Here is a 12,480-nt window from a genome sequence, read left to right on the forward strand (position 1 = left end):
CAGGCTTGTCAATGTTTATTTATTTAAAGTACAAGAGGTCATAAAACCGTTACATAATTGCATACTTGAGACTTTGAACTCGTCTAGGAAAACAACAGACTTATGTTGGGAGTAAACCACTCATAGCTGTAACATACATTTTATTCAGTGCCATTTTGGTCACTGTTACAACATTCACATCAGACATTCCCAGATGGCTCAATCAGGAGCTGCCATTCTCAACAGCATCTGACGCAAGAACACAGAGTGATAAATGTGAAAGTGTTCGTTAGCCTTGTACACAGTAGGGGAAAGTGCTGGTAGAAAGCAGCTATTTGAGGTCCAAACACAACCCAAAAGGTTCGATGGTAAAATAAAAAAAATCGATCTATACATATATACTTTATAAGGCTCCCATGTGTTCGTTTTTCATGCTCCGAATCTTCCAAATACTATGCAGAACATTTTCAAGGAAGGGGTGGGGGCAGGCACGTGCCGTGGTTGTGCTTATGGTTGTGGTTAGAATGCAGTTATGGCTGCGATTATGATGTTATTATGGTTGCAGTTGTGGTTAAAATGCCCTTATGGTTGTGATTTCGTCCCAATTTTTGTTGTCATGGTTGTGGTTATAGTGTGGTAATAATTGTAATGTAGTTATGGTTGTGGTTATATGGTGGTTGTGATTGGATTGTGATGGTTGTGGTGAAGCTTGTGGTTATCAGGTTGTTGTGATTATGGTTATAGTAACAATGTGGTTGCAATTATATTTTGACTTGTGGTTGAGCTTAAATTGTAGTTTTGCTTATATTTTGTTTATGGTATGTGGTTGTGATGAATGTGGTTACATTTAAAAACATTGCATTGACAAACAGTAACGAAAGAGGCTGATTAGGACTGGTAAACATTCGTTCTCCAACACAACACTGGTACACTCGTGGGGTCGATGGCAAAACTTCAGAATTATAATCCAGCCTTGCCTTGGCTGGGCACACAATTCAGCAGCGACAGTTTGAAGTCTACGTAATGGCGTATATTTCCAATTATTTGCCATCACATGACCCGCACATCGATGAGGTCGCCATCCTCCAGGTCGAGCTCGTGGGGCGTGCTGGTGCCATCAAGGTCCTCTCCGTCAAGCAGAAACATCAAACGTTGCTTGCCCGACCCCACCGACGCTGTGTACTTCTCCATCAACACGCTCAGGGGCTCCGTCTGGATTTAAGGGGTAGGGATGTCACCACCAAGGAATTTATCTTCAGCTTTTATACAAGGGGAGAAAATAATGCATACTCGCACATTATGTACTGCTTCCCAACTTAATCTGGTGTTTAATTACCAAAAATGAAGTTAGATATAAGCCGCACAAGATGGATTTGTCAAGCATCATCCGCAGTGTGATGTCAAGAAATGTTGCACGAAATTACGTCATCGCCTTGGTCACCAAGGATAATCCTATTTGCACTGGTATTTATAGCCACAATTTTATAAACTACTAGCAGGAAGTACCTGGCGTTGCCCGGGGGAAAAATATATTACAAAACTTATCTTCTCTTAAAAACATAACATATACAAATACTAAGCTATTGTGAAAGCCCGGCGTTCCGTTTGTCCATTTGTCCGTCAACAAAATTATAAGCGGCTTCTAGAAGTCCCGAATCAAAAATAATTAGAAAGTGGGGGGTAAATAGTTGATCTAAAAGGTTTCCGAAAATTGTCGACCCCCCCCCCCTCAAAACATATTTTTACCCCCCCCCCGTAGGCATATATACCTACACACCCTATATACAATAGATTGAGTAGTATATACTGACTCTATAGTAGTATCTGCAGACTCTGTAGTTGTAGCTACTAACTGTAGTGGTATCTACTGACTGGAGTATTATTGACTGACTATACTAGTATCTACCGACTCTACGGTAGTATCTACCGACTATAGTAGTAACTACTAACTCTGCAGGAGTATCTGCTGACTATAGCAGTATCTACTGACCGTAGTAGTATCTGACTGTATAGTATCTACTGACTGTAGCAGTATCTACTGACTCTATAATAGTATCTGCCGACTCTATAGGAGTATCAATCAACTCCATAGTATTAAATACTGACTCTATAGTAGTATCTGCAGACTCTATAGCTGCCACCGCATTCACTTGCAATTGCTGTGGCAAGGATTGGCCTTCTAAATAATTCTAGGCGCTGCAAAACCTACAGCTGACCTCATAAGGCGCAAAAGAATTGTTTCTCGAGACACAGGCCTATTGATTGATTGATCGTAGTAGTATCTGCTGACTATAGTAGTGTGGCGGTCAAGATAGACACACGCCCCACAACCTAGGGGAGGGGTAGGTACCGGTCTGAACCGGTCCGAACCGGTCGGGCAAGAGGCGGTTGGAACCGCTCTGAGGGGAGGGGGCTGGCGAGAGCTGGGGGCCCCCAGAACCCCCGCCCCTCAGAGAGAGGGAGTATATAAGACGGCTCCCGGAGAGCGGGAGTTAGTTCATCTCAAGCTGAAGCAAGAAGCCGCTCGAAGACCCTGGACCCCAAGCCACCGATGTCCTCTGACAGGGCCGGGCTGAGCGGGGTGCCAGTGTGGGTTAGCCTCCCCTAGGCTAAAGAGCCGTAGGGCTTGAGTAGGCAGTGTGGTTAGAATAGCCCGGAGGCTGTACCTCCCTAGGTTGTGGTAAAGGGGCCATTCCCCAGTGTGTCAAGATGTCGTAACTGTTAGTGAATAAAAGCGTGTGGCCTCTAAGAAGTCTCCTTCAAGAACATTACAGTAGTATCTGCAGACTCTACAGCAGTATCTTGCTGACTCTATAGTCATATCTACTGACTGCAGCAGTATATAGTGACTATAGTGGTATCTACTGACTGTAGTAGCAACTACTGACTCTACAGTAGTATTTACTGTTAACATCCCCAGTGTTTAACAGTAATCTCTTCATTGTTCTTTGATCACCGCTCACCCTCCGTCCCGACACGTCTCCATTCATTGTGTTTAGCACTACGTGCAGTCTTTGATCACCGCTCACCCTCCGTCCCGACACGTTTCCATTCATTGTGTTGAGCACTACGTGATGTCTTTGATCACCGCTCACCCTCCGTCCCGACACGTCTCCATTCATTGTGTTGAGCACTACGTGCAGTCTTTGATCACCGCTCACCCTCCGTCCCGACACGTCTCCATTCATTGTGTTGAACACTACGTGCAGTCTTTGATCACCGCTCCTCCTCCCTCCCGACACGTGTCCATTCATTGTGTTGAGCACTACGTGCAGTCTTTGATCACCGCTCCTCCTCCCTCCCAATACGTTTCCATTCATTGGCTACCACAGTCTGATAAGCTCTCCAAACCCCCCCCCCTCTCCACCTCCCTTCAACTTGCTTATAAGGGATTACATCTTGAATCATTGCTTCACTTGATGCAGCTAATTCGGCTGTGACGGTCCCACCTGATGACGGAGACTTGTGTTGCCTCCGAAACGTCGTGATTTTTATTTTTATTTTGTTTTATTTTACTTTCATTAATTTTAATGTTTTACCTACGTGACTTTACCGAAAAAACCTAAGAATATGAATATTTACTGAATCTATTGTAGTATCTATTTACTCTATTGTAGTATCTACTGACGATAGTAGTAACTACTAACTCTATAGTAGTATCTGCTGACTATATAGCAGAATCTGCTGACTCTATAGGAGCATCTGCCGACTGCAGTAGTAGCTCCCGACTCTACAATAGTATGTACCGACTCTATAGTCGTAACTACTGACTCTATAGTAGTATCTAGTGACTCTGCAGTAGTATCTACTGACTGTACTAGCAACTACTGACTCTACAGTAGTATCTACTGAATCTATTGTAGTATCTATTTACTCTATTGTAGTATCTACTGACGATAGTAGTAACTACTAACTCTATAGTAGTATCTGCTGACTATATAGCAGAATCTGCTGACTCTATAGGAGCATCTGCCGACTGCAGTAGTATCTCCCGACTCTACAATAGTATGTACCGACTCTATAGTCGTAACTAGTGACTCTATAGTAGTATCTAGTGACTCTGCAGTAGTATCTACTGACTGTACTAGCAACTACTGACTCTACAGTAGTATCTACTGAATCTATTGTAGTATCTATTTACTCTATTGTAGTATCTACTGACGATAGTAGTAACTACTAACTCTATAGTAGTATCTGCTGACTATATAGCAGAATCTGCTGACTCTATAGGAGCATCTGCCGACTGCAGTAGTATCTCCCGACTCTACAATAGTATGTACCGACTCTATAGTCGTAACTAGTGACTCTATAGTAGTATCTAGTGACTCTGCAGTAGTATCTACTGACTGTAGTAGCAACTACTGACTCTACAGTAGTATCTACTGAATCTATTGTAGTATCTATTTACTCTATTGTAGTATCTACTGACGATAGTAGTAACAACTAACTCTATAGTAGTATCTGCTGACTATATAGCAGAATCTTCTGACTCTATAGGAGCATCTGCCGACTGCAGTAGTATCTCCCGACTCTACAATAGTATGTACCGACTCTATAGTCGTAACTACTGACTCTTAGTAGTATCTAGTGACTCTGCAGTAGTATCTACTGACTGTAGTAGTATCTACCGACTATAATAGGATCTATCGATTCGAGAATAGTATCTATCGACTCTATAGCAGTATCTACTAACTTTACAGTAATATATACTCCTGACTATAGTAGTAGCTACTAACTCTATAGTATGTACCAACTATAGTCGTAACTACTGATTCTATAGTAGTATCTCGTAACTCTACAGTAGTTTCTACAGACAGCAGTAGTATCTACCGACTTTATAGCAGTATCTACTAACTTCAGAGTGCCGTGGTGAGGCCTAGTCCCGCGGAGTGTCATCGGCCTTGGCGAGATTGTCCAGCCGGCCAAGGTGGCACCTTGGCCGCCTAGGGCTGGGCTGCTACCTCCCCCCCCCCCACCATCCCCCCACCCACTCTACAGTAGTAGCCGCTGGCGTCCCGGAGGCGAGCGACGTGGTCCCGCTCTGACTCCACACACTGACCCTGAGCTCTCTTCCGCTTTCCCTTATATCCCCTGGCCTACGTCACCAATCCCCGCCTACAGCCACGCCCCCTCACGAACCTTCTAGATGGTTACTTCCCCAGAGCCTTCTGAGCTCCGCCCCTAACCTCGGCCCATCCCTCTGATTGGGTGATGGCCCAAGCGGCGGAGCCTATCCACTGATCGGGGCTTGTCGGTGAGCTCTCGTATTACAGTAGTATCTAGCGGCTCTATAGTAGTAACTGCAAACATTGGGGTGGGGGGGGAGAAGAGGATATAACACTTTGAAGAATTTACCTCAGTGTTGTGTTTTTTTTGCGTTTTTAACGTGTATGATAATTTTTCCCTGTCCCCACCGAGTCAGCGTTCTCACGCATGTGCAGATGCGTGCGTTGGCGCTGCCCTCAGCGTATAAAAGGAATACATTGTTAATTTAACTACTTTAAACTTGATGGATGGTAAAAACGAATAGCACTTTTTCGTTCTGGGGCTTATTGTGTGGTATCCGGGTACTTTTTTGATACATAAACCCCACAGTTTGTCAGTTAAAAGCGTCACAAAGGTGTGTACACACACAGACAGGCAGACAAAAATTACTTTTATATAAAAGATTTAGATAAATTTTGCCGGTTTCCTCTCAGGTAAGTCCCGAATAGCAACACAACCTTATAGTAACATTGCATTCATATTGGATGATCTTTACAATAATTATTGTGACATGTTACAGACAGAGCTAATGCAATGATGCATTCAAGCTAAGTTTGAAATCAATAAAAGCACACTATATTTGTTTTCTAAATATAAACTGTAGTTTAGGGGCTAATTGCTATCTCTTTGTTTTTAGCTTCTTCCATAGGGGGAGACTACTATGTTCCACATTTATATTTCTCTGTATTCCTATCTCTACCACAACCACAAGCCCCACAACAATTTTGATGTCAAATTAAAGATAAAACTGTGCTATAGAAAAGTGATTTTTTTTGCTGAAAAAATGTGCAAGTTTACCTAAAAATTATTTACAAAAGAAATATCCACAGCTGCAAATATGTAGTTGCGCCCATGAATAAATAAAGAGCACACACGCACCAACATCCGGTTGTGCGTGTCTGCATCTGGATAATAAAGTTGCGCTCAGTGCTTTTAAGGGTCCCCTTAATAGCTCACGTGCACTCAGTTTCATAGCATGCTGCAGACTTCCATTAACAAGCAAACACCAAGTACAGTATTACTTATCTCCCCATGTCCACCACGGTAGACATCATCTGCATTTAACTATTATTATTAAAGTAAATTGGTATTGACATTATCATGTGTAGTTTACATATCTTCAGTATTCATAATGAGCCTGTCAAATTTGAGCAATGCATCCTAAGCGTTGACTGGGAGAAATGTCCCAAGTAGTCCTAAGTAGCTGTCCTAAGCAGCTGTCATTTAAAATTGTATCCCAACTGTGCTATCAGCATCGTGCTATGAGACATATAAATGTAAAGTTTAGACAACTTGAGTGCACAATAAAATTGTGGTGTAAATTATACAGAATTTGCTTTATAAACTTAATAAAACATGCTGGAGGAACACAATAACATATTATTTTTTGATAAACTTCATGGAATGTTTAAAAAAAATCAGACTATGCAATGATAAACATTTAACTTTGAGACAAAAGTCAATTTAGTGCTAGTTTGTGTCGAACAAAAGACTCCATACCTTGCCGATGGTTATAATCTGGGTTGAGTTTTTCTCTGTGCTCTGCACTTTCAGAGCGATGGCATTAGCAGGCTTATGTGTGGGTCCTTCTCGAGCCGGGGCTGATTTTGTGATGATGCATTCTGTAATAAAGGTGGAAACATCATACATTATTCAGTGTACAAAATAAGGCCTCAGTGGGTCAAGATCAAATGGGCTTCAATGTTCTCTGCTGTGGCTCATGCGAATTCATGTATAATGTTACCAAGTTTCAAGTGTCACTCGTATGTAAAGAAGAAACCCGAAGACACGGTGATTCAAAAATATTCATAATTTAGTGAAAACCACAGTCCGCTAATGTGTGGCGAGTGGCAAGCCACAGATGCATGCAGTACGTGCCAGTGTGACTCACCGATAATGTCGGTGATGGACAGCTGGACTGACAAGGGCGTGTCAGTGGGAGAGATCTCCTTTTCATGTAGGAAGAGGCTCACCCTCGCAGGTTCCACCTCCAAGGTGATAGCAATGTGGCTTATGACGGAATGGAAGCACTCGTCCTGAGGCCACAGCAATGCACCACAAAACAGGATAATTAATCAAAGCTGCTTGATCGAGTCATGCCTGGCAGATAAGTTACAAGTAAACATATAAATCTTGACTTAAAGCTTTCGTGACTGCAGGAATTGATATTCTTTGGGTCTTTCGGTAAAGTCAAGTAGATGGTTGAAAGAAAATAACAAAAAACTACGACGTTTCAATCACAACCCAAGCGATCGTCAGTGAGTCATCCCTCTTTCCTCCTGATGACTATCGCTTGTGTTGTGATCTAAACGTCGTAGTTTTTTGTTATTTTCTTTGAACCATCTACGTGACTTTACCGAAAGACCCAAAGAATAAGTAAACATATATTTAGATGTACAAGGGAATCGTTTGCTTCTGTGAAATGAAAAATACAAAGTAGGTACCCCGCTCCATCTTATCGTCTCTACCATTAACTCACCCACCTACAAACTGGACCGATTTATTTCTGAGACTCTGCTTCCTTCCAAGGGGAAGTCCACCTCAGCTGTACTTAACTCAGCTCACTTGGTTTCTCTAATCAAGGACATCTCACTGTCTCCAGATGATTTGCTTGTCAGTTTCAATGTAGTCTCTCTGTTCACCAATGTACCTGTACCTGACACCATTGTAATCATTGAAGACTTGGTCCAAAAAGGACTGAATCCTGATGTACCAACTTTGGTAAGGCACTGCCTTACCAACACATACTTCACCTGGAATGGTACATTCTACAAAAAAATTAGGGTACCCCAATAGGTTCTCCCTTATCGCCAGTGGTAGCAAATGTTTTCATGGAGAAATTTGAGACAGATGCCATCCAGACATCCACCCTACGTCCTTCCTTGTGGAAGAGATGCGTGGATGACACATTCGTCATTTGGCCACATGGCCTGCCAGCACTGAATCAATTTCTCAACCACATCAATTCTATACACCAGTCTATCAAATTCACCATAGAAGTGGAAAAAGATGGCAAGCTACCATTCCTGGATGTTTTGATCGAGAAGAGACCTGATGGCTCATTGGGACATTCCGTCTACAGGAAAGCCACCCACATGGATTCCTATCTAAAGCCTGACTCCCACCACCATCCAGCCCAGAAGAATTCCCTCATCAAAAAACTACACTATAGAGCCCGTTGCATTTCCAACCAGCACCACCTAGCCAGTGAGTTGGAGCACCTACACCAAGCCCTCAGGATGAACGGATATTCGGACCGTACAATCTGCAAAGCTGTCTCCCCAACCATGTGGAGACAACCTTCGGAGGATCCAACCAAAACCATCACTTTACAATCTTAATTTTAGAACTTTCGTGACTGCAGGAATTATTATTTGGTTCTTTCGGTTACATAGCAGGGGTTACCAAAAATATTTCCAAATCTTAAACAAACACAAGATCCAAGTTCGTTTCAACACAGTACACAAAATCCGTGATTTAATCCCATCTATAAAGGATGTGATTCCTGACATGCAATACCCTGGTGTCTACAAACTGAGTTGTGGTTGCGGCAGCAGTAACATTGGGGAAACGAAACGACATGTCTCGGACCGCGTTTGTGAACACAAGGCAGATCTGAAACACGGTAGGACCAATACCTCTGCCGTTGCTGATCATTGTTTTAACGCTGTGGGCTCACACGAAATTGATTTTTCCAAGACAGAGGTACTCTGCAAACCTACCGGCTACCTTCAGAGATTTGTTCATGAAGCCATCCAGATATATACACACAGACACAACTTCAACCGAGAGGAAGGACGCTATTAACCAGGTAAAGTCTTAACTGACTGTGATGTTTCCATCCTACCTGGCTATGTCAGCTGTTATTTCCGACTCTCTGTCTCTCTCTCTATGCCTCTCTCTTAGATCTCTCATGCTCACATGTCCTTTGCATTGCACTCTCATTCCTTTGGATTGCACTCTCATGCTCACATGCCCTTTGGATTGCACCCATTGGGTTGCACTCATGCCTTTGGATTGCACCACTCTCAGATTTTAGATTAACATGCTAATCTCTCACATTAACATAGCCACTTCCGTGCCCTCGTCGAGGAGGCCGCTCTCCGATCTTAGTTACATGCTAATTTCTCACATTAACATCACTAGCCCTGCCCACTTCTTTACGACCCTTGGGCTACACCCATTTCAAAACTTTTAAACAGTCTGCCTCAGTACCAGATCATGCTTTCCCACCTGATGACGGACGCTTGTGTTGCGCCCGAAACGTCGTGATTTATTTTATTTTATACCGTGACTTTACCGAAAGAACCAAAGAGTAGAGAAATACAAACTCAAATCAATTTAGTAAAAACTTGTAAATAAAGAGCGTTCATTAGGAAAACAATATTTCTGTATAGGTTTCACAGTTGCACTGTATAGGCATAATATCCAATGTTTTACTCCCCAGCATATGAGGTACAACCCAGAAACATCAGACAAAAACACATAACTGGAATCACAGTTAAAATAAAGACACTCCGAGACATACTTCACTCCTGGTAAGGCAAAGCATTAATTTACCATTTTGGAAACGTGAGGTGGATCAGAGGTCAATACATACATGTAAAAGCTTGATCCGGTGAACTTTGCTTTGGCAGCGGACCTTAGCAGTGACCTCCTCCTTAGGAGCGTCAGGTGGAGGAACCAGTGAGAATGAGTCATCCAGGCCACTTGTGTCCACCTCACTCCGGCAAGCACTCAGCAAACGATCCACTTCCCTGTGGTAGCAGAATCGCAGTGGCCTCAAGTGACAATGCAGCAGGGTGTTCACGTTTCCTGCATCCAAACGCCATTATTACCAGAAATATAATCTGCATAGTAATGCAGACCGAAACCTGAAGGGCACAAATATGCGAGTGCATTGACAGATCAGTATGACCACGCAAAGAGGAATGCTCACAACATTTTGGAGTCAAGGCTTCCCCTGGGTCTCTGTTGGCCGCGAGTCCGAGGTGCTGGTGGAGATGGTGGGGCTGGGGAATTATTCTTCCATGAGTCTCTACCAACAAGGAGACACAAATAATAGAAAACAAAAGAAAAGCGTTAATTTACAAATTAGAGCGACACAAATGTGAGGTAAAAAGGGTTTAAAAAATTGTCTTCAAGTAAATTCTCTCTATTCCATTGTTCACTGTCTTGTTAGTGCTCCAGCTTGACATGTATGCCTGAAAATGTTGGCACTGATGGCTTCTCCAGCACCACAAATAGTTGACAGAAATGTAAAAAAAAATGGTTAAGTTTTAACATTAAAGTTGGACACATTCTCCTATACTCACTCTTCTTGACTGAGGTCCTCATCCGAATCAGAAATACAGATGAAATTAGTCTTTGACTTGGGTACACACTTCATTTTCTTCACTGGTGGGCATGACTCGGTGTCAATTATTTCCAAATCCAGATAATCTTTTTGCTTCTCGTCAATGTCTCCAAAGCAGGGGTGGCCAACCTGTTAACATTCGAAGAGTCAAAAAGTACTTATGAGTTCTGGAAAGAGCCAAGTGTATATATAAGTATATATATAGACAGTTTTCAGCACAGCACAGGAGACATTCATTTATTCTTTGCTACCGTGATAGTATGCTCTCCGTTATGCCCTTTCGATAGAGCCGCATGTGTTGGATTAAAGAGCCGTATGCAGCTCGGGAGACTCCAGTTGGCCACCGCTGATCCAAAGAGATGAAGGTCACATTTTACCTTCGTTGAGAAAACAAAGGTGCGTCACAGATTAACATCCTCTTTGGACAAACGCACACCGGACAGCGCAGCAGAGGAAGAGATCACTTAAACCCAATGCTTTGCTTAACATTGACTGATGTTCAACGATGCACTACTTCTTTCGTGTCAGTGGCCCATGTAGAAATCTTCCTTGGCTACTGCATTTTTTGTCAGTCTGATGGATTTATAATACAATAACTTGTATTAAGAAGTAAAGGTCACGGTGGACTGCGCAGATTGCATACTCTTTGTTCGAAAGAGAACTCCCTGAAATATTATTCTGTTGTGTATGTTTTTGTAAGAACTTCAGGCAGTGTTAATTCCTAAGGGAATGAGATGACCTTAGTCTGTACATTTCCTTGGTTTTACATGGTGTACAGTGCACCTGGTACATGGCATATATTATACTGGTAGGAACGAAGTGGACCAGACACCAATAGATTATATCGTCCGTCCGTTTGTCCGTCCGTCCGTGTATCAACATCGCCCCCTACTGCAAACACTTGGCATGACCCTACAAAAACCTTTAGACTCAGTGACGCTATCCTGGTAGCAACATCGCCTCCTACTGCAAACACTTGGCATGACCCTACAAAAACCTTTAGACTCAGTGACGCTATCCTGGCTAAACAAGTGTAACATTCCCTTATAATTCCCTCAGATAGCTTTTAATTAAAACATTTAAATTAATGAGGCTTTCCTGGCTAAACAAGTGTAACATTCCCTTATAATTCCCTGAGATAGCTTTTAATTAAAACTTTGAAATTAAATAAAAAACTCACAGCGCCCTAATAATTCCCTGAGATAGCTTTTAATTAAAACTTTGAAGTTAAATAAAAAAACTCACAGCGCCCTAAAGCCTACAGCTAGGCCTAAAGCCTAGAACTAGGCCTGAAACTCTCCCTTCGTATCGTACCCCCGCGTGTGTGAAAGGGAGTTATGTTTAACAATGTTACATTCCCTCATGTTTTTAAATAGAAACATTTAAATGTAAAGCTTTTACATAAATCATTAAAACATTTAAATTAAAAATTAACTCACAGCGCCCTAAAGCCTACAGCTAGGCCTAAAGCCTAGAACTAGGCCTCAATCTCTCCCTTCGTATCGTCCGATTAGGTGTAGCAACATCGCCCCCCTACTGCAAACACTTGGCAGGACCCTACAAAAACCTTTTGACTCAGTGGGGCTTTCCTGGCTTAACAAGTGTAATAATACATTATGTTTATATTCTTTGGTTATTCGTTCCTACCAGCCCACCCCGCAGGGTCCTGTTTAACAGTATGAGAAGTGGCTGGGTGGCTCAGACAGGTAATATCAGATCAGAGCACTCAACTGCTATTATTGATATCCTCAGTCTGAATCCAGTTTTATTCCACTTGTGATTTCACAGGATTCTCAATAATAGCAGGTCGATGGTTTTAACTTAATTACCAATAAATGCAAAATCAACCCATGATATGCAATTTGGTTTTCACTTCATTT

The 12,480-nt window shown here is 42.4% G+C and overlaps 1 protein-coding gene across 2 annotated transcripts in view; it reads right to left on the minus strand.

Annotated features, from left to right (window-relative positions):
* LOC144730934 (NFATC2-interacting protein-like) overlaps positions 1–12,480 on the minus strand; it is a 15,819-nt gene continuing 3,339 nt past the window's right edge. For both annotated transcript variants that reach the window (XM_078611812.1, XM_078611810.1), the window contains exons 3-8: positions 10,560–10,729; positions 10,184–10,282; positions 9,845–10,001; positions 7,136–7,280; positions 6,745–6,866; positions 1–1,191 (exon numbers count right to left, since the gene is read on the minus strand). In XM_078611812.1, coding sequence (XP_078467938.1) covers positions 1,030–1,191; positions 6,745–6,866; positions 7,136–7,280; positions 9,845–10,001; positions 10,184–10,282; positions 10,560–10,729 — 855 coding nt within the window. In that variant the 3' untranslated portion in view covers positions 1–1,029. The remainder of the gene's footprint in view (positions 1,192–6,744; positions 6,867–7,135; positions 7,281–9,844; positions 10,002–10,183; positions 10,283–10,559; positions 10,730–12,480) is intronic.

The sequence above is a fragment of the Lampetra planeri genome, chromosome 37 (genome assembly GCF_965212315.1).
Source record: "Lampetra planeri chromosome 37, kcLamPlan1.2.h2, whole genome shotgun sequence".
Taxonomy (NCBI): Eukaryota; Metazoa; Chordata; class Hyperoartia; order Petromyzontiformes; family Petromyzontidae; genus Lampetra; species Lampetra planeri.